The 26920-nt window shown below is 44.2% G+C and overlaps 2 protein-coding genes across 5 annotated transcripts in view; both read left to right on the top strand.

Annotated features, from left to right (window-relative positions):
• LOC140218635 (uncharacterized) overlaps positions 1-26920 on the top strand; it is a 505865-nt gene that overhangs the window by 347193 nt on the left and 131752 nt on the right. The gene's annotated exons all lie outside the window — the stretch shown is intronic.
• LOC126532449 (uncharacterized) lies at positions 4844-6863 on the top strand. Its single transcript, XM_050180136.3, has one exon. The coding sequence runs from the start codon at positions 4876-4878 to the stop codon at positions 6064-6066; it is 1191 nt and encodes a 396-aa protein (XP_050036093.1). The 5' UTR covers positions 4844-4875; the 3' UTR covers positions 6067-6863.

Raw genomic sequence — 26920 nt, 5'->3', positions numbered from 1 at the left:
AGCGGAGAGACGTCAGCGACGTGCAGCGCAGAACCGCCTCGCCCGTGAAATTTGCAGAAAAACCACCGGCGGCCAGCATGCGGCTCACCGGGAAGCTTGCAGTGCCGACTTCACTGGGATGGACCCGGGTAGCCACCATAACCCCAATCCAACAACTTCCCGAGAGATTCTCGTTCAGCAGCGTGCATCCAGAAAAAAATAGTTGTCATGGGGCTTCGCTCATTTCAGTGCCTGTCTGCGGCTCAGATGTTTGGACGGTCAGCCGACATTACCTGAAGGTTGCGCCTTCTGCTTACCCCCAAAGCTATTTTTTCCAAACTTTTTTTTTACCTACGAGCGAACGTTATTTCTGTGCCACGGGTGTTCTCCTTGTGTTGTTTTCACCAGTATCGATGACAGAGTGCCCAGCGCCCAGTGTTTTTCCCATAGTATTTCCGCTCCCCGTTCCAGCACGACGTCGCTAACGATGGAAGTGATACATCGATACCGCTGACCTAGCCTTACTGAGATAAACAGGCCTAAGCACTACTGTGCTTTTTTCTTTACTTGCGAAGGTATCCGTCTTGACTCCGGCATTTTTCCTGTACGTCTGCGGCTCCCTTTACTGCCCATAAAAAAGGCCTACCTGATGGGTGACGTGATTTTCTCAGGCCATTTATTTTCCTACATACTAGAAATTTCGTTGGTTCACGTTTTTATTATATGGTGCAAGGAAGCAGTTACGACAGAGTTGGCATTGTGCGCTCCCTTCAAGAGTCCCAAACTATATTTTATATGGCAGCATTCCGGTATAGCGACAAGCGTATATCACGTTTTTATTTTTGCTAAAATATGGAAAAACAGAGATCATGGTATAGAATTTCTCCAATTCCTTCTCATTGCCCCTCATCCTTCTTGCTCCCGCCAATAAATTAAAAGTTCAAATGTTGCCACTTTCCATTATTTATAAAGTAAAACGCCATAATGCTGCTTGTGAGGCTTCGTAAAAGAAACTATTTAATGAGTTATTTTTTTTCATTCCTTACTCAAATAAATTAGCTGCTTATTTAACATACTTGATGCCGAAATTGGAGCACGTCAGCAATGTATGTGTACCTCAGAAATAGCACCGTAGAGATAATCGAAGAATACGTTAAACAGGTAGTCATGTGGTCCTTTGACAGGCATGCTTAGCGTTTTTTGATTCGCAAACACAAGTTCTGAACGTCAGTTAAGAGTCCAATTTATACTCTCAATGTTTTAGAAAAAAAAGCGACGAGTGCCTGGTTCCGCAGACCCATAAAAGCTTAAGAACAGGACTGGTGTATATAATATACATTATCCATTATTTTTTTCCACTTTGATGTACGCGGACATATATTGTTTTCTATAACATCAACGAAGGAGATTCATTGCCTGAATGAATTATTTTTGGGATAATTTCTGAAAGCACCTAAAGAACAAGAAGGCAAATACGCCTGAGAGTTCTCCTAATTCTGATCTAGTAACCATCCAGCACTGGGAGGCACCGACACAGCCACACACGTCTAGCTAGCGCTCCCTTCCACTAAAATTGAATTCTAACCAACCCATGATGGTCGTTCAAGGCGAACTATTGACACTTCTAGTGATCTCAAACAGGAACACCTGCAACTGCTCCATATGGGCGCTCTTGCCACCACTATTGTAGCGTCCTAGCGAGATGATTTCACTAGCAATTACAAGCGCTTCCGTTCGCCTTCGGGAAAGCAATGCATGTGTACGCATTCGCTACGACAAAATCTGGTGTTGTAATTACTGGCGCGTAAATTAAGGAGCGGCAGCGCAATAAGCTTGGTACCTCGTAATTCGCTGGCTCGCGCAAAAATTCTGCCAAAGGGTGACACCAGTGTTGATTGCCATGACGCCAACCTGGCAACGAACGCTGCTGGCATTTTGGTAATATCCGCAGCGCGACGGGAAATAGTCAAGGATTAATCTCCACGTGCAATTGATGCAAAGTGTTTCCGGGTCCTGAATGCGGCCTCAATATTGCGCGGATGGGTGGTGCTGTTGTCTTTCCGGGTGGCGCCATGGCTCTCTACGTGCGGCACGTAAATATTTCATTACGTGTTGTCTTGTGACATCTGGCTGCAGGCACAATATTGACTTACACGGTTATTCTGAAGCGGAAACTGGTTTAACGAGGCCACACGAAACTGTTAAGCAATATTGCGTCCATAGGTTTCAATGCATACTAGTACACTAAGGCATCATAAGCCATTTTGTGTGAATTAGTGTACAATATGAAGAATTGCTGTCGCTGAATGCAATTTCTCACTTTTCGTCACAGTCGGCATTCAGCAACTATGCGCAAATTGTGCGCTTCTGTTGTGTTTTGTTTGTTGCTTTAGTAGTCGCGTTTGTTAACGTCAATTCAACATTTGCAAGTTTAACACACAGGAAGAACGGTAATATTGACAAGCGCATGTATCGATAAAGAATGTTTAGGTAGCATTATTTTCTAAGTAAGATACAGAACGTATAAAAAACTTTAAGGAAAATAAATGTTGAACGCAACCTAATGTCTACAAGGGGTCAGAATTAACGTCATATACTATCGGCGTTCTGGTACACACTTCCATAATGAAGCACTAGATGGTGCCATGAACTACTTCTGTTAGGCATCAGAGCCTGCCTCCCCCCCCCCCCCCCCCATTTAGAGAAAAAAGTGTCTTTCGGAAATTCCATTCGCTATTGAACATTGCTGCATCGTGTATTTCATTATCACGCAAGCAGACAGCCTGAGTTGAGGGCTGCCAACAGCTGTAATACGAGATAGTGAGTTTGCAAAAGATAATGTTTAAATTTATGGGCCCACTTTAAAAGTAAATGAGGGTTGCAATGTGGGCTTGTTGGTAATGCATCTTCAAGGGGAGTACGGTAGCGCGACTAAAAGACGAGACAAAAGAAGACACATAGGGACACACACGAACCTATGACCCTATATATGTGGCCCTATGTGTCTTCTTTTGTCCCGTCTTTTAATCGCGCTACCATACTCCCCTTTAAAATTACTGTACGATAGTTTCTGTATACGTGAAAACAAATCATTCGTTTGTACCTGCCTCACTACAAATTACTTCATTATTGCTGTGTATTCATGCTGCTGAAGCATAATTTGTGCAGCACAGACTGGTGTTTACCATGCAAAGAGACATCACCAGCTTGGAATCAATGCCTGTCACACAGACTGCTGAAGTCATTCTGTAAGAGAGGTATTTCAAAGATCCTGATTGAAAACATATATATATATATATATATATATATATATATATATATATATATATATATATATATATATATATATATATATATACTGACAGTGCGTTTTTTTGTCTATCTGTGATGCCTTTTATAGCAATATGCGCTTTTCTGTGCCTCCACTAGTTCAATACCTTAAGAAAGACGTCTTGCATCGCTAAACCATTGTGGCATTTTGAGGATCCGAAATATATCTTCAAACTCCGCTCAGCATCGGATATCGTAGTCAAAAAAGTATGATGTTCGGATAACAGTGTAGACAAGGAAGTAAGCAAAAACCAAATAACTTTAGCATTGTGGAATTTCAGGACGTATAGTACTAAGAACTCTGGCTCTGGCGCAATGTGAAGGTGAAAAGAAACGCTAATAATCATTACACAATGAACAAGTTCTAAGGAAACACGAATAGTTTATAGTAACGCTTACATAATTTTAAATGCCACAAGCAAGGCTAAAAAGCGACAGTGATTCACACCATGCCACTCCTTTGTGAAAGACAACAAAATCGTACTTTTGAATGCGTGCTTCATGGTAAAATGGAGCACACAATACCAGGAGTACTTGTATGCTACTTTATTGGAGACAAAGATGAAAGTGTGGTATCAGGGCGCAGGTTTCTAAAGAACGTTCTGCTTGAAAAGTTTAGTCATTTATAATAGTTACTCTGAAGGGTTCGCGCGGCATGTAACTATAGTGATCTTTCCCTGCGTCATCTCTTGCGTTAATCAGTTCGGCAAACAATATTTTTCAGTGTTTCTCATTTTTGGCCGGTCACTTTCAAAGCAGACAATCCTGGAATGCTGGCGTGTACTCTCGTTACGCAAGAAGTTGGTCAAGCCACTATTAAGGTTCATACGTTCGCATCTCTTAGTGCAGAAACTTAGGTGCTCCTATGCGTTCCTTTCTACCCTTCTATTTATTTTTTCAAAGTTTGCTTTCTTTCTCCGCAAATCTTCCTTAATTTCGTCCCACGTTTACTCTTCCTCAAGTGTAGGGTAGCAAATAAGAAGTGTGTCTTCCGGTTATCCTCTCTGCCTTTCACCTCTCATCTCTCTATGTAAATTCTGGTCTGCCGATACTTGCTGGTTTTTGTTTCAAGAGATAACAGATAAATGTTAATATCTTGCAACGATGTAAAAAAAATGACTGTGGCTTAGCTAAGGTTAAGCCCAGGATGCGAAGCATACTAGCCTTTATTTTAGTTGTTGAACCACTGTTTAGCCTGGTGAACTGCTGTTGCTTGGCTATATTTGGTTCGGCTAGACGAAGAAACAACTCATGCGTTACTCTGCTTCGCCTTCAAGAGTGGAACGCGACAGCGTTCCCGTCGACCCGCCAAGGGGTGTAAGACAATGGGCTACGGCGCAGCGACTACGCGCACCGCATTGGACGCGGTGACCGTCGAGCAACGCAGCGTTCGGCGCGGCAACGAAATGTGCGCCTGAGCAAGCGATGCACGCCTGAGCCTTAGAAACAGCTCGTTTCTAAGGCAACACCGCATTAACTAGAGGCGCATTTGTACCGCTTTGAAGCATCGTACTCGTGGCTCAGTACAGACGCGTCTTGGCTACCGAAGTGGAAGGACGTGCTATCATGTGCTCCCTTGTAGGGGCGGTTTCAGCGGCCCGTGTGGGCCGTGGTATCAGGTGTACTGAAAAGCCGGCTGAAGACTACCAGGTTGTTCTGCCTCATCTGCCCACAGGTGCTTCTGTTTTAAACACCGTTTTTTTGCATGCCGATGTGAAAGCCAGGCCATATCGAGTGGAGCATGTCCGAGATAGCCTTGCACGTCTTTCGTTGCTGCCGGAAGTGGTTGCCCTCGGGGCATACCAAATGAATCACCTGTGGGCAGTGACGTTTAAGGATGAGGAAGGCAAGAGGAAGATATTAGAAGCTGAAGCGTTCAACGTTAAAGACCACCGCTGCATGGTCATCGACCCGCGCGACCGAGGTGTCCGACTGAAGCTATACTGGCTGCTTCATGGCGTACCGGACGAAGACGTGCGAGTGGCTTTGGCGCCGTTTGGAAAAGTGACGGAAATTAGCAGAGACAAGTGGAAGGTCAAGGGCTGCATTGACAAAGGATCAACCACCCGCTCGGTGACGCTGAAATTAAATGTGGGCCTCACTGTGGACGACCTACCACACCAACTGCGTGTTGCTGAGGATATGGCGCTCGTCTTCGTTCCTGGCAGAGCGCCGCTCTGCCTCCGATGCCGTGGCATCGGACACATCCGGCGAGAGTGCCGCGTTCCACGATGTGGGGTCTGTCGTCGCTTCGGCCACGATGATTCCCAATGTGTGCGCTCTTATGACAGCGTTACAGGCCCACTCCAAAGGGACGTAGTATCCGAACACATGATGGACGCCGCAGATGCCGAAGAAGCTAGCAGGGAGGACAACGACGTGGCGAAGACTCCTGCAAAGCCCCTTGAACCCTCCCCAGGAGCTGTCCAGGAAGCGAACCTGGGGGGTGAGCCCTTGGCTGCAGCCCCGGAAACGAAGCCAGAGACTTCAACATGCGACGCAGGCGTGAAGGCAGCAAGCGCGTCATCGTCACTGCCGCAAGAAGTCGGCCAGGAAGCAACGGACGTCGAGATGCTTATGACCGGAAGCATCGCTGCAAAGCGTGCTCACGAAGACACTGGCAATACAGGAATAACTACTGCGTCAGGCACCGGCGAACCTCCAACGAAGGCATCGACTACGCGGCGGTCTATGCTTAAACCGAAGTCGAACGTGCCGCCTGGCAGTAGGGTGGCCCCTAAAACGCCTCCGCCCTAGCGGAGGACCCGTTCCAGTAGCCTTCAACGATGACCACAAGAACCCCACAGCTTCGATGTGAGTAGGACGCTTGGCCAAGCAACCCCATGAGATGGCGTCTAACTTTAAATCTAGCCTACGCGTTGCGACATTGAATGTGCGAGGAATGTGTTCGCGCAGGCGGCAGTGCCAGATTAGTCGCATGCTTTTAGAGAATGACGTTGACCTTCTGGCTGTACAAGAAACAAAAATTGAGAGTGAGGAGCAAACAGAACAGATGGTTCAAGTTTTTCGATCTAGATACAGTGTATGTGTGTGCCATGCTGTTGGACGGTCAGGAGGCTGCGTCATTTTTATTCGCAATAGCATATCGGTTGTAGAAAAAGTGTCCACCTGCGAAAGTGGGAGACTTGTCGCATGTGATTTTATTTTTGCTGGTCTACTGTGGCGCGCTGTGTGCATCTATGCACCGAACAAAATTCATGAACGCGAAATTTTTTTTAAGTATGCTGAAGGATTTTTGAAAACAGAACGACATGTTGTGTTTCTTGGGGATTTCAACTGCGTCTGTACAGCTGAAGATAAAACGACGAGCCTCAAAGTACGCGATAGAAGCGCTGAACTATTGAACGCGATAGTAATTGAGAGAGAGCTTGAGGACATTGGTTATGCAATGACGCGAGATGGCCAAGTACGGTATACGCACTTTCAAGGTGATTCCCATGCGAGGCTTGATAGAATATACGTACCGGCGAAGTTTGTACCACTGTGTTCCTCTTATGAAACACAATATCTCAGTTTTAGCGATCATAGTTTGGTCTCGATTACGATTGGCGAAAAGCGAAAGAGCGTCAAGTTTAATTGGTTCCTGTGGAAGTTCAATGAAAAACTGCTGCAAGATGAATTGTTTGTCACGAGAGCCAAGGAGTATCTTTCAAATGCCCTGCATACGGAAACCAACTGTTTCATATCAGTGTGGGAGCAGTGTAAATGCGACATTAAAATTGCTGCCATCGATAGAGCATGCGTATTGCGTCACAAGGAAAGGCAACAAGAGAAACAGTTACACAGCGAACTGGTGTACATGTTAGGGGTAGAACATGAAGTGCCTGGAGCGTTTAAAAAAGAAATACGAGAGGTGAAAGCGAAACTCGAGTTGATCGACGAAGATAAGTACCGCGGCGCAATGATAAGGGCGAGCACTGAAAAGTTATGGCTGGGCGAAACGTCCACTAAGCGTGTGCTAAGTGAAGAAAAGAAGCATGCTGCAAATAAGGAGATAAATGAAATTCGATATTACAACAAAATTACACGAGAAAGCGAAGAGATAAAACATGCATTTGTTGAATTTTATACCGAACTTTTTGGAGGAAGAATTTATGACCCCGAGTACTTCAAAGCCCACTTTCTAACTCTTATGCCAAGATTAGAGGACACGGTTAGAGAATCACTGGAATCTGAAATTACCGTGGCCGAAATTGAAGCGGCAATCGATGACTTGGGTAATGGCAAGTCACCTGGGCCAGATGGACTGGGTGCAGCCGTATACAAATTTTTTAAGGCAGAAATGGCACTGGCTTTACACCGAGTGATCGCTGAATGCTATGAAAAAAAGCAAGCGCCTCTCTCTTTCAGGACAGCGCACGTAGTAATGATCCCCAAAACTGACGATCCTGCAAAATTACTTTCAGCTGAGTCCTACCGTCCCATTAGTTTGACCAATACAGATTATAAAATATACATGAAAGTGTTAGCTAGAAGGCTCCAAAACGTTAAGTCCCTCGTTGGCCCGCATCAAACCTGTGGCATTAAAGGTAGAACAATTTTTACAAACATACACATAGCAAGAAGTATTCTGGAATGTTGTGACGCAATGCATGACCGCGTAGCTATGATTCAGCTAGATTTACATAAAGCGTTTGACAAAGTTGTACATGAAGTTCTGTTTTTATTGCTGGAGCACGTAAATGTTGGATCTGTAATTACTGAAGGTGTTAAAATGGTGTATCATGATTGCACAGCCAAATTAGTGATCAACAAAGAATTAAGTATGTCAATTCCTGTGCGGTCGAGTGTGAAACAAGGATGTGCGCTGTCCCCTCTACTTTTTGCGATATACTTGGAGCCGTTTTGTTTACGTTTGTTTGCAACACCATGTATTCGAGGCTTCACTTTTTTCAGCAGTGAAGTTAAGGTCTTAGCGTACGCGGACGACATAGCCGTGTTTTGCACTGATGCTAGAAGCGTGCAGGAAGTTGTCAGTGTTGCTAAGGTGTTCTGCACAGCAACTGGTAGCGAGATTAGTTGGCCCAAATGCCTTGGATTTTGGCATGGCAACTGGCAGAGCACACCCGAGGTGTACTGTAATATGAATTGGACTGTCTCCCCCGGAAAGTACCTCGGTGTCCCGCTAAATAACTACCTCAATGCTGATGAATATTGGTCTGAGGAAAATAAACGCGTCAAAAATGCTACCGATAAATGGGGTGGCCATAACTTTTCAATGTTCGCAAGAGCTTCCGTTTGTAATATGTTCTTAATTGCAAAAGTGTTCTACGTGTTGCAAGTGATGGCCATGGCAAGAACTTCGGTTCAAAAAATCCACCGAGTGTTTGCGACCTTTATTTGGGGATCGCAATGGGAGCGCACAAGCCGGTGCAATTTGTTTCACAAGGTGAAAAATGGTGGGCTAGGGCTCTCACACCTGTTTTTCAAGCAGCTGGTAAGCAGATTCTTCTTTTTGCGGGACCAAACTGATGTGTTTTTGAGAACTGTGATCCAAGCACGATTGCATGATTATCTATCTGACTTTGTCGTGTCATCTGTTTCTTTCGGAGCTGGACCGCTCAGTCCTTATTTGCGTGAAGTGGTTACTTCTGTACGCCTGCTCAAGGCAAGGTTCTCATATGAATACTTGTGTGATGTCACGAAAAAGCGTTTGTATTCTGATATTCTCGATGTATTTTTACCATTACCGGTTTACCGAGCTGCCTACAGGCTAGGTCCTGAGCGCGATGTGCTAAAGCGCGTTAAAAAAATGCCAGTGAGACCCTCTGCTAAAACGTTCTTTTTTCAATTACATACCGACACTCTCCCTGTAAAGCCATGGTTACAAAGCAAAGGTCTTTTTGTACCTTGGTCGGTAAACTGCTTAATCTGTAATAAGCCAGAATCAATCGAGCATATTTTTATTGACTGCCATGACGCCGTTTTTCTGTGGGACGTCCTACAAAGAACACTTAAAAAAGAACTGCCGATAAGCCCTTTTGGAATCCGGTTTCTTCCACGTGCTGAAACAGGGGAAGCGCCGAGTGATATGCTAATGCTGCTTTGCATGCACAGCGTGTGGAAGACGAGAATGGACATCAGGCATTGTCATATACAGGCTCACTCAGCAAGACACTATTTTGTTGAGAGCATTATATACACACGCGACTTGTTCAGAGAACTATGTGAACCCCCGGAATGGCTTCCTGTACTAGACCAATTGGCTTCTGTGAAGCCCTTTTGAACACCTTACACTGGCCGAGCTGTGGCTGGTGTTTTTAGAATATGTACATGTCGTGTATTTGATCTTCTTGTTTGCGTTTGTGAAAAGGCAATAAAGAAAAAAAAAACTCGTGGCTCAGTGGTAGCGTCTCCGTCTCACACTCCGGAGACCCTGGTTCGATTCCCACCAGGCCCATCTTGCAAGAGTTGAGCCAAAGCCACCTAGAAACAAGCGCAGCTGCTTATATACCGCCGCGACGCCGCGAGCGACGGCGCGAGTTGGAGCCCCGTTTCTCCTCTGTCGTGACGTCACGGTGTCACGTGGTCAGCCTTGAAGGCGACGCCGCGAGCGACGGCGCGAGTTGGAGCCCCGTTTCTCCTCTGTCGTGACGTCACGGTGTCACGTGGTATTGAAGGCGACACCGCCGCGCCTGAGGAGCTGGGTTGAGCTCTAGTAATATGCTTCGCATAAAAAGAGAGAAGTAAAAGGATAAAGGAAAGGCAGGCATATTATCCCGAGCAGTGCCATGTTGTCGACCATTCGCTTGGGGGGAGGAAAATGGCAGAAAAATATTTATTTCATTTGTTTATTTACAACATGCTGCGGTTCAAAGACCAAGCAGGGGGGCGTAACAAAAGCAGTTTTATTTTTATTATTCATTTATTCAATACTGCCAGCCGCGTTTTGGTAGCCAGGGTAAGAGTGGGTACATGACGTTTTACATATTAATGGTCCATCAAGAAAACAACAGCGACAGTTACAACAGAGAACCACATAGGCACACAGTAAGGTTACTGCGAAGCAAATCATGAACAAACAAAACAAGACGCAAACACGTTACATTCAAATCCGAAAAAGAAAGCATAAAATAACCGAGCACACAAAGCTTATTGGCTAGAACTGACTGCTGAAAAAAATGAATCGGGTGATGATAAGCTGGCCACATCGTAGGGTAACTTGTTCCAGTCTGCTATCGTTCTTGGAAAGAAGGACAGGTTGTATGTGTTGGTTCTGCACTAAGGCATTATAATTGTTTTGTCGTGTTTGTACCGAGTCTGTCGGTTCTGCTGTATTGCAGTGCTCTAATACTGTTGTACTTCTGTTCACAAATAATATTCAGAGAACACACAAAAAACGTAGTGAAACAGTAGAATACCGTATGATACATAATTATAATCACAAGTCAGCAGGGTAGTGCAAAATTGCAAAGCACAACCAAACAGATACGCAATCTGAAAAAACACCACAGCTTGTACCGTGTAGCCACAAACAGAAAGGTAGACAGCTATCAAAGTCAGGATTATCCCCATCACGAAATGCTTCGAATGGTCACGCATTAGACTCTTATAGTCCGATGACAAAAAAAGCATACATGAAAAATTTGTGTGCGCAAAGGTTAAAGAGTATGAGCATGTGTATGTCTAGTTTGCCTGGAAATTTGATGTGTTGAGCAAGTTTCAGGTTCATTGGTAAATATGCCAAAATATAGTGACTGGAGAAATTTCAGCCAAGCAATTGCTCTTTGCTGTTGTAAAACAGGGCTGTTATTACTAGCCATGACCGTTGACGGCGAGTCATTTCTCTGGTAAGAATTACATATAAAACGGACCGCTTTTCGTTGGACCATCTCAAGTTTGCTAATATTTTTCTTGAGATGTGGATCCCAAACGACACTAGCGTGATCTAATTTAGGTGTTAATGTATTATAGACCAGTAGTTTATTTATGATGGAGCTGTCTTTGTGCCTCAAGAAACCGAGCTTTATAGATGCGGATGAGCATGTTTTAGTAATATGACTTGACCATGTTAAGTGGTTTGTAATCGTAATACCTAAATATTTATATTCATCAACCTTCTTCAAAGGACAATTATTGAGAGACTGCGTGTAATTAAGATGGCATTTTTGTGTGTAATGCGCATGAAGAGTTATTTCTCACTATTTAGTTTCATAGAGCAATCCTTACATTCCTTGGAAACGGCACTGAGGTTAGATAGTAGGCATTGTTGATCACTGGGAGTGATGACGGTTTTAAAAAGTATGCAATCGTCTGCAAACGCTTTATACTTATTTTTGACGTATCTATGGAGGTAACAATGTCATTAGTGTACACAACAAAAGGTCCCAAAACGCTGCCTTGAGGGACTCCTGATGGTACAGGCAGAACGCCAGACGTGCAACCATTAACTTGTGCATATTCCATACGATCAGAAAGGTACGTACGAATCCGGTTAACCAGGTTAACAGGTAGGCCTGTGCCTCGCAATTTCGAAATAAGTTTGCTGTGCGTGACGAGGTCGAACGCCTTACTAAAATTCAAGAATACAGCCTCAATTTTATTTTCCGTATCACGCGATGTCGCGAACTCGTGAATTGTTGTGACCAGTTGCGTTGTTGTTAATTGTTTCCTAAAGTCGTGCTGGAAAAGCGACATATGGTGTTTTCTTCAAGAAAGGAGGTGAAGTAATGTGTGACTATGTGTTCTAATAGCCTACGTGTCGTGCAAGTTCAAGAAATAAGCTTGTAGTTTTCGACGTTCAGATGATCGCCTTTTTTAAACACTGGCACTACTCGTCCCGTACGCCAATCAGGAATTAAGGAGTCTTGAAAGGAAAGACGAAAAACATGCGTCAAAATATGTGCAACCGGTCCGGCATACGTGCGCAAGAATGTGTTTGTAATATTATCCGGACTAGCTGAGGATTTCATTTTTAGGTTAAGTAACAAACACAGTACACCCTCATATGTTACAAAATCGAGAGACATTACTGGAAGAGAGTTATCATGCGTTGGGGGCCTCGTGCTCGGAAGTCGTAAATACGGAACAGACGAAATAGTTAAACTGCTCAGCAATTTTTGGGGCCTTATGCACGCGAAAACCGTCAACGAATATTTAACGCGGCACACAATTTGTCTCTTCCAGATATCGCCGGAGTTTATAGGGGCTTTTTATCAAGAAGTCAGGCAAGGATTTAGTCAAATATTTAGCTTGGCCATCGGAAAGTTTAGTTAGGAGCTTCTGTCTAGGTTAGTTGTTCTTCTGTTTTTTAGCTCGTTTTAGCCTACGGCGTAAATGGATAGCTTCTAGGGTCATCCACGGATTGTTTTTGTTAGTGCGAACATATTTGTCAGGAACAAACTTGTGAATGCAATAATGAACCGTCTCTTTTAAAGCCTCCCAGAGTGTCGTGACGCTTCTTATCATGTTATCACAAAAGTCTCACAAATAGTCCAATATGGCGTGGTCGTTAGTAAAATCCTTAATTAGTATTTTTCTTGGTATTTGTGCGACTTCGTAACTCCTAGCGGAAAGGAGAGACACGCCGCATTATGATCAGATTAAATCAGTTGTTGAACAGGTGCTACCTACTTCTCTGGTATACTCTACAACCGTTTGCTTCAAGCACCACACGATCATAATATCCGCTAACGGGTTAGTGTCAACATCAAAGAATGAAGCGGGGTTACGCCATTCAATGCAAGTAATCTTAAAATCAGCAGCAAGTATAACCTCCTTATTAGTGGACACCGCCATGCAATCGCATAGTTTGAACATGTATTCAGGAGAAGCTAAAGGGGGTCTTTGCGCAGCACATACAATAAAAGGATTTCTTGAGCAGTTTACCAGTAAGAACAAACATTTGTAACCATCTATTTGGTTCATAGCAGCACCAGAACACAGGTTTTTGAATATTATGGCTACGCCACCACCCCTAGTTGGGCAATCACGGCGGAAAACAGATATTTGGACGAGATAGAACCGAATCACTAACGTTATCGCGTAGCCAGGCTTGGTAATTATTGTTATGTGTGGGTCATGTCGAAGAAGTAACAGTTCTAGCTTTCCTACTTTATTTAGAAGGCTTCGAGCCCTGAAATGTAGTACTCTTAGGTGTTTTGTCTCCGCGCGCGCATTACGTCAATGTGGGACACCTCTTGTTTAGGTAGTGCTCTATGTTCGTTCTTAACGTCGTCCCATGCAAACAATATACCATCAATTTCCAAGTTATCATGAACAAGAGATACGCGCTTCCTATTATCTCGATAATGTCTAACGCTCTCCCAAATAAGTTTATGCATGCACAGTGTTTCCTAGCTGTAGTCGTTTTGGATGAAAATATTTGTTCCTTTAAGCGTGCTCACATTTTGAATGACGGCTTTCTTTTCAGTGTAAACTTGAAACTAAGCACTTAGTCGGCGTTGGCCTCGATGGCGGCGATGAGGTGAATGCGAGCTATAGATTTGCATTTATCTCCGAGTTTTTTCTGGAAAATTTCTTTAACAACACTTTTTCTTAAAGATGCTTCGCTTTCTTCGCTCTCCTCAAGTATGCCATAAACAATACCGTTCAACCTTCGACTGCGATCTTCGAGGCCGACAAGTTTTCTGCTTTGCAAAGTCACCGCACTCTGAAGGGACACAGACGATGATTGAAGTGCTGTAGTTATCACAGAGCTTTCTCTTGATTCTTTCATAAGCTGATCTACTGATAGTAGACGTAAGTCGATATCACGAATGAGTTGCTCACACTCGCTAAACTTCGTTTTCATCTCACCAACATCAGCGCGCATATCGGCTTGCACCCTCAGAATATTTTGAAGCATTTCAGCTGTAATGGGTTTCGGGTTGGACCCGATGTCACCACATAGCAAAATTGTAAGAACTGTGCAACAGCCATAGGCAGTACTCAAACAGCTGTCTGGGCAGGTCAAAATGAGTAAAAAGCCCATATCCGCACCTAACTTTAGAGAAGGAACAACTGACCTGCATAACGAGAACAAATTTCTTTGTCAGCGGCATGGCCGCGCAGCCGTTTCGCCTTGCCCACTAGTGAAGAAACCCGATGGTCTTGGTTTTATACTGTCCGTGGTGCATGACGTCACGTACATGCGCATACCTTGAAGAGGTGTGTTCAACGTGCCTCGCTTGAGTGATGATCCTGATTGCAGCCATGTATCGGGACTTGTGTTGGTCTCGAAGCGTCCTCAACCCACGTCGCATGAAGTTGTTTTACGGGTGATCGTCAGCAGAAAAACCTGCATAACGAGAACAAATTTCTTGGTCAGCCGCATGGTCGCAGCCGTTTCACCGTGCCCACTTGCATATTGAGATAGAGATATTGAGATATTGCATTCTGAGAGAGCGAATAAAAAGTCATGACTTTAAGTGCATGCAGGCGCCGTCGTAATGGAAGTGCTGAGTAATAGATGGTCGCTCAGTTCAGTCTGGATCAGTAATCGTCGGAGCACGTTTGTGGCCTTCTGGAGCTGTCATATGAGAAACCACGATCCCAAGAGATTGTTCAACGAGAAAGGTTGTCCTTCTAGCTGCTTTAAAACGGTGCGGAGAGCCAGGCTTTCATTCCTTTAAAGACGGGCAGTAGCATAGAATGGGCTCTACAGCTCCTTCGAAACCATAGGCAGTGCACCCGTCTTTATAAGGCATCCATCGCAAGGACACGTACAGGTTGGTGAATGCAGCTTCCACGTGTAAGCGACAAATTAGCGCTTCTTCACTTTGAGAGAGAAAAGGGAACAGGCGCCGTTGCGTAGAGGTGTCGAGTGGATGAAAGCGATGACCAGTAGACTCCAGTGGGTGCCACGTGGATAAGAGGCGAGATATAGTTATACACACCTGGCCTTTCATAAAAGTAATTAGACAATATAGACAATCTTAAAAAGGAATAAAATGAATATTGGGGTGATGTTAAGCGAAAAAAAAAAACCTAAATTTTGCTCATTCCTGCAAGGTATTACTGGAGAACCCGGTACTACATGATGAATAAGCAGATTCACAAAAATTTAATTTTAAAGAAACGGCAGGAGATTGTAAAAAGCTCGACTCATTCTTATTTTATAACTGGATTACTGCAAACGCAAATTCTTGCAGTTATTGTATGTACAACAGTGATAGGAAATAACTGACACGAAAACACTGTTTCAAAACGGCAAGTTGGGCCACTTGGTTGGGATTCATAGTAAGTTTGTTACAGCGTAACACAAGACAAGGATAAAAGAAGGTATCAAACAACGACACAGCGTCGTGTCGTCGTTCTATACCTTCTTTTGTCCTTGTCTTGTGTTGCGCTGTAACAAACTTGCTATGAAAACACTGTCAACTGAACTTTGGATGTATGTTGCGTGTTTTGGTACGCTTTTAATCACCTCTACATGTTTTTCTTTGTTCTCCCGTGCATTTTCTCGTTTACTTATCACTTGGTTTAGATTTATTGTTCTGAATTTAGGGCGCATTTTCATCAGCAATTACCTGCTGCAGCTAAAGACAGAGTATTGAGAGTATACGTGTAAATGCTGCTTAGTTCTTTATGCACTATAAATTATGAATAAGAGTGCTGCCATGGACAGCATCTGCATTCTTTTCCTTATTCATTGATACTTTTGGAATTGGCCCACGAAGAACAGCTAATTACGAAATCAGGAGTGCCACAATTATTAGTGACGCGCTAGACAAAATACTGCGTTTTCTTTTGTGTCGACGCCAGATGGCTTCTGCATTAGACATTGCTCCTAATGAAAGAAAAACATTGTCTAGGTATTTTTTGTTTCCATTCGTGCTGGAGCTAGTGCATGAGCAGAAAGAAAGCCTTTTTGATTAATGAGTCACCACTGAGCAAGCGAGGGCACACAAGCGAAAGAGTTACAGCTTAACCCGCGTGTTCTTTTCTTTAGTATGGACATCTGGCGAAAAAGAAATTGGGGCAAATTACGCAAAGTGAAGTCAGAGACGAATGAATACGAAAGATATCAATAAATAATTAGGCATGGTAACATAATTATTTGTATACTTAGAATTGGATTGTTTGACAAAACCTATTAAGAGATAAAGAAGAGAGGGGAGTAATAAGGGAAAGACACGGAGTTTAACCAGGCTGAACCCGGTTGATTACCCCACAGTTGGGAAGCGGTAAAGGTGGGAAGAAGGTGAGAGGAAGGAGGTAAGTAATGTTTACAATATGCATGCGCCCACATGCACAAACGGTCATCGTCTATTCTATGACGTGTGGTCATATACGTTGGTGGGCCTCAAGAAGCGCAGCAGCACTTGCGTGGACTTGCACATCGAGGCCGCTCGCATGGCTATGATCGCATGATCTTCTGTTTCATATCTATGTCGTCTATATGCCCTACAGAAGTCCGAAGACCATTCCTTTGATATTCATATACTGGACTTTCCCACAACACGTGAAGAACGGGTGAAAATTCTTTGCTCTGTAACCTGGCAACAGGGGTTGCGTTTAATGCCTGTACATTACTAATGGGAATGGCGGACAGTGCCGATTGTGATACCTGCGGTTCTGAACAGAGTCTAACATACATTTGCCATTCGCACAGTCTGCGCAACGTATATGCAACAGGCAAAAAGCATAAGAAGATTTGGTTTTATGCTTAAATGTTAAAATAGAGAGAAAAAATTATAGGACAGGATTTTTTGCTAGAAGAAGAAAAGGGGCATAGAAAAATAATGTTCACAGTGATTCAGAAAATTACGCACATGAGAGACGCATAAAGCCCTCAACAAGCATCATACATCACTTTCGTCCCCGTGACATCCCGGTGCATGATTCAGGCTGTGCATTCTCCTGATTTCATGTTTGCATTTCTATATAGCTTGCAAGCTGTGTAGTGTATAAGCATAAAAAAGCAAAATAAAGTTCTGACATTTCCGTTTCATAAACATTGCATGAAATTACGCGTCGCATGAAATAAAGGCAGTCCCAGTTGTACGCATCACCATTAGTTGTATAGCATTTGATTAAGTGCTTGCTCGGCGGCAAATTTCCCTAGTATGTTACAAGCTCTCGTTCGTACTAAAATTCTGAAATACATGAATGGACCAGGGGAATGTCAAAATTCGAAAAAGACCGTGTCTTAAGGTCTAAATTTTCTCATTCAAATGACATACGTAAATTTGGACTTTCTTTCAGGTCACGTATTACGTTTCTACATGTATACGTGCGAAATATTTACGTGTTAGAATAATAATTAAAATTAAACGGTGCATCGAGAGTTGCACAAAATTGCAAGTTTATCTTGCACGTTGTACGCGTTATATAGCTTGAGTACTGCGGTTAAAAAAATGTGATATTCAAAGAAAATTGTAGGTTTCCTTATTTGAACAAACTAGAGTGCATCCTCGCTATTCTATAACTTAATGAGAAGCATAGTCAGTCGCTCTGTCGTGGTCGCTGGGCAATAACAAGAAGATTACAGGCGCAATGAGAACATATTATTTTCGGCAAGGAATGGCGTAATACATGCGTAGGCGATAGACAGCAAATATATAGCGGCAGCAAGGAATCTAAAGAAGCAAACCACTTAACGTGATTTACACTTTGTGGCACGGGACACGTTTCAGCCCCTGATGCACCGCTGTCGGCAATTACTTTGAGCCCACATTAAGTATACATGACGAGCAAGCACCGTGAAATGTCTGGCCCTTTAACATGCATATTTAACGCACAGTGCGATAGATATCTGCTCTTATGGCACCCGGAAGAGATTAAATGCGCGCACGTATGAGTCGTCACGACCGGACGCCGTAACCGCAATGCATATCTAAAGGCACACAGCCGCGAATAGCTGGCTCTCATGGGGACGGTGTCTTTAGCCTTTATGGGGATATGGTAATCTATTGTAGTGTCATGGCGGTACTGTGCGAATTAAGCGGCCTTACATACAAAATGGCAAGTTACTGACGAACTGGAGCGCAGCAAGCTCTAAATGAAGCAAGATATGCAACTCCCGCGTTTCGCACGTGCGTGCAACTAGCTTGCTCTGCATTTCTTTTTTTCATTGCACCCTTTAAGACTCAATACGAAAAAGCTTGCAAAGAAAAAAAATAAGAAAAGGAAGGAAAGAAAGAAAGTAAAAAAGAAAGAGAGAAAGAGGGAAAGAAAGAAAGAAAGAAAGAAAGAAAGAAAGAAAGAAAGAAAGAAAGAAAGAAAGAAAGAAAGAAAGAAAGAAAGAAAGAAAGAAATGTCATTAATGGAAAGCACGTCACCACGGCAGTACACCGTTCACTGTCACTCCCGTGTGCCTGGAGGGCTGCATGCATTCCGGGTCTCGGGAAGTGGCAGCCGCGTTTGTTAGACACGAAAATGTATTGATCCAGCAGCCGACATCCTTCCTCATTGCGTGACTCATTAGCTCGGATACCACGTCTACTGTTCATTAAATCTGCGCTGAACCCTCGGACTAATTCGCTCTGTCCAGCGCGCTTTCTCAGGAAATACGATGCTCATAGTTACTGAAGCTGTGAGGCCCACTTTTGATAAATTACACGTTTTGCTGAGACTTCCTCCAAATAAGGCTGCGTTAATGCTCCACAACCAACACGCAGGGCATCGGGCCTCCATGAACGTACACTGATAGCGCAAATGCGCTTAATCACGCGTAACTAGTACACGGACGCCGAGAAAGAACAATACATATGCACTTCTACTACAAGTACGCTAACACAGCAACGTACAGAGCGTCGGGCGTCCATGAACGTACACTGATAGCACAAATGCGCCTGATCACGCCTAACTAGTACATGGACGCAGAGAAAGAACAAGACATATGCGCTTCTAGTACAAGTATACACAGCGCTAAGCGCTGCGTTTGTGTACCTGTAGTGGAAGCGAAAGGAATCTTCGACTGCACGCGGAAACAAACATGACTAAACATTAGAGATTCAACATCATTAATACCCAGTCAGTAATTCGCGGAACTACGAACTCTCAAAAATCTTGATGGAGGAACTTCTGCAAGAAGCCTCACAACGCCGCGGTTTAAAGTCGCCCATTCATGTATAGGCTTTCGAAGTAACATTACATTTAGTTTTTCTGTCTAACGCAATAATAGTGGTTTGGTATACAGTACGTATTTAAATACTGCCATGTAAACGGACGTAAAAAAGTGTTTTTATAAAATCGTTGTAATCTGATGATGGCATGCATGAACTCAAAAACGAAGTGTAGGTGTTACACCTCTTCGTTTGCCATGCGCTGCTTCAAGGAACGAAGTGGCGATATCAATAAAGATTATTATAAATTTGATCCCCAACTTTCTTCGTACGTCGGACCGGGTAGTAGGGCTTAATTTCGATCGACTGAGTTTGCCAGTGATGGCGCCTCGTTTCTGCGTGATCTAGCAATACAGTACATAAAACGTGAACATATCTTGTCGGCTCACAGGTGCCTCCAAGGCAAGTAGACACATTAATAAAAAGCGCTTGACATTCCAACACTTCTTTCGTTTCTTATATTTGACCTGCACCCTATTGGTATGTTCTCCCGGATGCTATAGCTTATATTAGCACGGAAGTTTGAGCGACATAGTAGTATGAGTGACCGTATATATATATATATATATATATATATATATATATATATATATATATATATATATATATATATATATATAATATGTTCTTGGTAACCAAAATATATATGGTGACATAAAATCTTTGCATATCATGTCGGCTCATATACGTTATAGGCTGGTTTATCTGTTATATGCTTCATGACACGCATAACTCTTAATATAATTGCGCATGATATTCCATGATCGAACAATGCGCCAATGTAGCCATTATCGCGACATATGAGCTTATGACAAGAAATTCGAGAAAAAGTATATAAAATATTCGAACAATTGCCAGAAACTTTGCCCCTATGTCTTTAATATGTCCTGTTATTTACGAAATATTGCGGAGTAGTACGTTTACTATACACAGGTGTTTCGTAGGTACTTTAGGTATGAAGCGCAGCCCATCCAACTGTGACAAAATCTGTAAAGAACGGGAGTCAACTGTCTGCGTTGAGCTTCCTCCGCGTTGAGCTTCCGCATATGTGTTTAACAAACTCCATCAGCTCATGTAATAACTTCTGCTTTGCTGCATTTGATTTTCCCATCCTAAGTGCAATGAGAAGAACCGAACACTACAGACGGCTTCTTTGTCACAGCATCACGAAAGGGTGCAGAAATGAGAAAGCTGCAGAAATTTTTTGCAAGCTCCACTGGGATATGTTCCGCTCCCTTACGACACCTTGTTACCAGTGGCGTAGCCAGAAATTTCATTCGGAAGCGGGGGGGGTGGGGGGGGGGGGGGGGGCTCACTTGGCAGCTCGACCTCCTCCTTGTATAAATTATCGAGGGATGAAATACATTAAACATTAATAACAGCCGCGTTGCCATTGCCAAAGATACTGCAAACGAATTCTTGAACGCTACGCACTGTCAAGAGAAGTAAAATATGAATTTTTTCATAGACGAATGTACTCGTAAGTCTCAAAAATTGTGCCCGTAATAATTGATATCAATGCTTCTATGTTTTCTGTAGATTTCTGCTTTCTGTAAAGCAAATATCACATGAACTTTAAAACTATATCAGTTTGAAACCACCAAAGCAGTGCATGGCGCTGATGGGAAAAATGCAAAGGTCATGAAATGAACAAGTTGAGGACAAATATTTAAAAAAAAAACTTTGTTAGCCTCCCTGCCTTTCTCACATTTGCATCTCTCTCTCTCTCTGACATTGAAGAACCTTGTTTACATTTTTGTACGTATGCAACGACCACGGAAAAATCTCACTGACGCTGTCCTTTGTTAGAATGTATTGCGCAGGAGCAGCTGCCACCGGTCGTGTATTTTGAGTAATTACTCCGAAATTATAGTCGCAATAAAGAGCACATATAGAAAGCAGAAGTTCTGCAAAATATGTGAGGGCGAGTCAAATGAAAGTGAGCCAATGCAAATATATCACAAACGGGGTACTTTATTCAAAAGTAGTCTCCATGAGCATTTAGACATTTGTCCCGCTGACTAACGAGTTGCAGGATTCCCGTCTGATAAAACTCCTTGGGTTGCTGTTTAAAAAAAAAGTCTGTAACTGACTTTTTCACGTCATCGTCTGACACGAATTTAATTCTCTTAAGCTGTTTTTTTTTTCATATGCTCCAAAATGTGGAAGTTGCAAGGCGACAGGTCTGGGCTGTATGACGGGTGTTGCAGCGTTTCCCACTTGAACTTTGCCAATTTCGTATTAACCACATCAGCGACGTGGGGACGGGCATTGTCGTGGCGCAAGATGGCCCCATTCCTCAATTTTCCACGTCGTTTGTTCTTGATTGCGACAAGCAGCCGATCCAACGTTTCACAATATCGGAAACGAATAATAGCCTGTCCAGGTTTAGCAAATTCGATACAGCAATGGCCCCTGACGATCGAAAAAGAAGTCAACAATACCTTTCCGGCAGAAATGACGACATTTGCTTTTCTTGGGGGCGATGAATTCAAATCTTTCCACTGTAAGCTTTGCTGTCGTGTTTCAGGCTCGTAGTAGAGGCACCATGATTCGACCCCGGTCACCATTGCAGACAAAAAGTGCTCACCCTCATCGTGATACCGGATTGGATGAGTCAAGAGCGCCGAATCTCTTCGCCTTATGGCGGCAGTTCAAAATCTTGGGAATCCACTGCGCACACGAGAGCCGATAACCCGAGATGTTCATGAATTATGGTTTGACCCGAATCGTGACTGATGTTCACAAGCCCTGCCAATTCATCGATGCTTATCCTCCGTTCTTGTCTAGCCAGCCTTTGCAATTGTGTTGGGGGTGGTTGCACGGTGGCTATGAACTGCATGGTCTTGGATCGTCTTTTCAACTTTCACGTCCTCTTTTGAACCGTTTGCTCCAATGATTCAGAGTGGCCAATGAAATGCAAAGTTCAAAGTACACTGAAGCGATACGGCGACTAATTTCTTTTTGGGAAACATTTTTATCTATCAAAAACCTCATGACACCACGCTATTCAGTTGAGGAGCACGCTCAAGTGGAGAGGGATTCGATGGGGCAGAGCCACTGCACTGAAAATTGATAACCGGAGAAGAGGGTGGTGCCGACATCTGCGATTGGTCCGCTCTACATTACTTAGCTTGCGCTGGCTCGTCGACAATAGCGGCGGCATGCAACGGAAGCTTAACAATGACACTAAAACGGATCGTCAGCAAAGAATAGTAGGCAGAACAAGGTCGTAAACGTGCAGAAAGTGCTCGAAAACGTTACATGGGTGCGCCAAAACCTTTATTACAAGCAAATAAACCCGTGCTCTCCGGCAGGTGCGAGTCCAGTGCCTGAGCGATCGGTGGCAGCCATATTTTATTCCTTTCACAAAGGGGCAGCCTGCGGCTATTCAGAAGAAAATTCAGTTTTGTTCGGCATATTATATTAATGCATCTTTAACGCGTACACGTCCCTTTGACGCGGTGAGTTTTTGCAGTTTTGTTACGTCGCGTGAGAGACAGGTGAAGTGAGTGCAGCCTGAAAACTTTTGAGGAGTAGTTGAGGGGTAATGGAGAAAAGGTGTCGAATCAGAAATAATTTTTTTTCTTTTGTTCGGTAAAATCATGCATAGTCATTGTGTACGCGTCATATCAGATGCCGACCTATGCGCTTTTCGTGACGTCGCGTGAAAGACAGGTGAAGTGGGGGTAGTCCAAAAAAGTATTTGTCCAATCACAGAGGGCTGATGGCTGAATTTAGGAATAGAAGTGTTTTGAATAGTTTTGCGTTATAGCGCCCCAACATTAAACTCGCATAGTTCCGGAATTCAATATCTAAAGCACGACTTGGGAAATGTCAATGCGCCTTTCGCATCAAAAGTTTATGAGAACTTTATACCTATAAAGTTTCATAATTTAAATCCAAGCGCTCCCTATAGATTCCGCGGCCTCCGCGAAATGCCGCGACGAGCCCGCTCGCCATCCAAACGCCTCTGAAACTTTGTGCTCGGATGGAGCTCCTTGGCGTTAGAATCTGTGACTTCCGGTGCCTGGGCGTTGCCGCAAATCCAGCCCGATTGCGCAATGTTCACGCTAAAACGTCTTTTCGAGCGTGAAAAGGACATTCTAGACAAAATCGAGCATGATTTCTGGCGCCGGGGGTTGTTTTGGTCGGCGGGGCATGACAGTACGAAAAAATTTCGGGGGGGGGGGGGGAGCTGAACCCCCATAAGCCCCCCCCCCCCTCCCTGGCTACGCCCCTGCTTGTTACTTATTTCGAGATCGCGATGCGCCAAAGTAGTACAACCGGCTTATATATCAGGAGATAGTTGTTTCAATCCACCCACACTAGGCAGGTTGTTTCCTTTGCAACTTGAAAATAATAAATCTCTACTTGATGATGCCGTAAGAGCCAGTTAAGTACTTCCAAGAAAGTAGCGCTGTTAGGGAAAGGGACATAAGTGTTCAATTCATATTGCACGGGCAGCCAGCTGCGAGCTCGACGAGTTTTCCCTAACGAGATTCTATGAACTGCAGTGAAAAGGCAGAGAAAAATTAAGACCCTGTAGACGACAAAGAATGGCATTAGGCTTTGGCATCCCTCAACGCACGAGTGACTTTTCTAGTGTACCATGGCTAGCAGTTCTGTGTCGTAACGAATCGATGGACGCCTTGGCAAATGTTACTGGCTGCAAAATGATGACCCTTTATTTGCACTCTCTTTCAAATGTTATTACTTTTTTTCCCTTTTTCCGTAGGTAGATATCTCGGGGATATGTCGTTAATCGAATTAATTTGCGCCAATCTATCGCCGGTAATCACCTGCCATAGCTGATTAGTGGCTATGGTGTAACGCTGCTGAGCACGAGGTAGCGGGATCATATCCCGGTGACTGCGGCCGCATTACGATGGGGGCGAAATGTGAAAAGACCCGCGTACTTACATTTAGGTGCACGTCAAAGAACCCCAAGTGGTGGAAATTTCCGGAGTCCTCCACTACAGCGTGCCCCTTAATCAGAAAGTGGTTTTGGCCCCATAATTTGCGTTTTTTTATCGCCGGTAACTGAGGGCGTGCTTCCACTATGCGCCTTCATCTCCATTCTTATTGTATGCGCAGACGGTCAGGTGAATCAGTGCCATACCTCAACAAGCGACGTGACTAGTAAGGTGACAAGGATTAATTGAGACAACCAGCGGTCTTTCCAGAGCAATCTTTCCGTTTCATTATGGATTTCTCTTCACTCTGTCAAAGTGCGTCAGTAAACTTTATTTTCATTGCGGGAAACGAGCGCGAAAAGAAACTAAAGAACGAGAAAGAGAACACGCACTGAGTACCAACATTATCCAGGCAAATATATGCGCGCACCACGAATGGGAGGTAAAACACGCGCATACGTGCTATCGTATCAAGCACGGTGAATCGCTCAGCTGCGGAGATAGCTAGCTGAATGCTTTTTCGGTTAATGCAACTGATGATAATGATGATGGTAATGATAAGGCAGGCCTTATCTAATGCACAGTACACAATGCACAACAAACACATCATAGATTGTCTGAGCGCGGGTATGGTGGTAGCTGTCTACGATACGCGGTTGAGTAGAAGTGAGGACTGCACCCGCACTGGGCACAATGGATCACCAAATCACGGATAGTCTTCGCTTCAAGGTGTTTATCATGCTAAGGCAAACGGTCGTTTTGACAACGGCTCGTCTGCCGGATGTACAGGCCGCCACACGTCGTAAGAATCTCGTGCACCACTTCTGCCTTGCAGGGACGGAGTGAGTTTCATGTATTTTTCGCAGGTTGGTTTCTCCGAGCGTTTTCTCGGCGGCAGAGGGAGCCCCGTTTTGTAGGCGCCGAGTACGCCACTCTCACATATACACACACGGCAGCCCTCTTCACCCTGTGGAATACGCTGTGCAGGCCTAGAAGATCCCGGCCACTTTTGCTCTGTCAAACTCTGGCCGAGATTCTTTCTTTGGCATGCGGAATCCCCGTAGAATTATTTCCGTCAGCCCTAACCGGAATTGCTTATGGAAACCTGCCATTTTCGCTCTTTCAACTTGATTCGTGAAGCTCCGCGCGACTTGGTAAGGACAGGAAGGACTTAGGGCGTTGCTCTTGGCGATTAGTGCAATAGCGCGTTTCGCGGGCTTCGAGTGGTGAGATGAAAAAGGAAGAAAGTCAGAAAGGTGTGCTTATCCCTGAAGTGAAGCCTGAGGTTTAGAAAGCGAAGTTTACCACCTTCAGGCACTGAAGGAAAGTCCTGGGAAGCTTGTCCGAAAACTGCTGAAAATTTGGTTGACCTTGCAAATTTTTTTGACCTTGCCACTGGCTTTGTCAAGGTTAGCGCGGAGTGTAAGACCAGTACATCGTCGACATAATGAAATATGTTCGTACACCTGGTCATAGGCGCCTGTAGCAGCACGCTAAATGAAGGTTGCGTAATATCGGGGCGATGCACGACCCTATTCATACGCCCTCGTTTTGCACGTTTAGCTGGTCCTTCTGTCTGAAGACGGTGCAACTATGATAGAAAAGCGAAACGTCCACTAACCTGGTAACACTGGTGCAGATGGTGAAGTGGGAACATACTGTGCTGTACTCTTCAATCCGTTCAGCGAGCGTCGGCCTGAGGTAAAAGAAGCAATATGTCTCCGATGCCCGCCGAAAATGCTTGCACTACCGCGCAGACAAGGCTCCCCGAATAACTTCGACGCCTCAGACAGTCTGCGGACAATGAAGGGGTCATTGACGTCTAGCAAGGACCGACCATTCTGCAGGTATACTCTCAAACAGCGCTGCCACGTGAAAACTTCCCAAACAATCCCCCGGAAAGGGTAAACCCTCTTTGTGCTCTTTCACGATGAAGAAAGCGGACATGCAGAGTACCTTGGAGGCCTTGAGCGAAGCTCAAAGCTTTGAACTGACCCTCTATCCATACACACACGTTGCGTGTGTCGGAGAAACGACACCGCATGATGAAGTTCGTTATAATGCCCACGATGTTGTTAATGATGCTCATGGTAATATGTATTATAGTTATGAAGCCCTAAATTAGGATAATTATGATAGCCGTGATAATGATTCTTAAGGTAGGCCTTTATTCAATATTGGCATTGACACTGACACTCATTGATATATGGATTCTTTTGGAAAAAAAGCATTGGTACAGAAATTAAAAATGAACGCCCGATGAGAACTTTGTGACCGGTGGCGACCCGTATTGAATCTTGTTTTCCCACCCACCGTCCATTTCTCGGCCGAAAGTGACTTGGCCATTGCGCCTAGCATGAATTCTTTGCCCATGCTCTGGTCACATTGCGTTCAGGAAGCATCCTTCCTGTCCGCGTCTGTCTTTACCGCACCACTTCTGCGCTCCCCTTTGCAGAACTTCAGGCGAGCTTCTTTGACGCGCGCAATTTGCAGTACAGTAAAGTGGTTATCTCAACGCGGTTATCCTGACACCAACGGCGAAATGTGGCATGTTTTGTGGATGAACATGCCTACCGCTATGCAGGGACTGAGGCCCCGCTAAGCAATAAGTAATTAAGTAGCGCCAGAACAAGAATTGTCCTCCCAAATGCAATGTGCGCTAAG

The sequence above is a fragment of the Dermacentor andersoni genome, chromosome 5 (assembly GCF_023375885.2).
Source record: "Dermacentor andersoni chromosome 5, qqDerAnde1_hic_scaffold, whole genome shotgun sequence".
Classification (NCBI taxonomy): domain Eukaryota; kingdom Metazoa; phylum Arthropoda; class Arachnida; order Ixodida; family Ixodidae; genus Dermacentor; species Dermacentor andersoni.
Note: the sequence above shows the minus strand (reverse complement) of the source record. Positions and strands in the feature narration are given on the sequence as shown.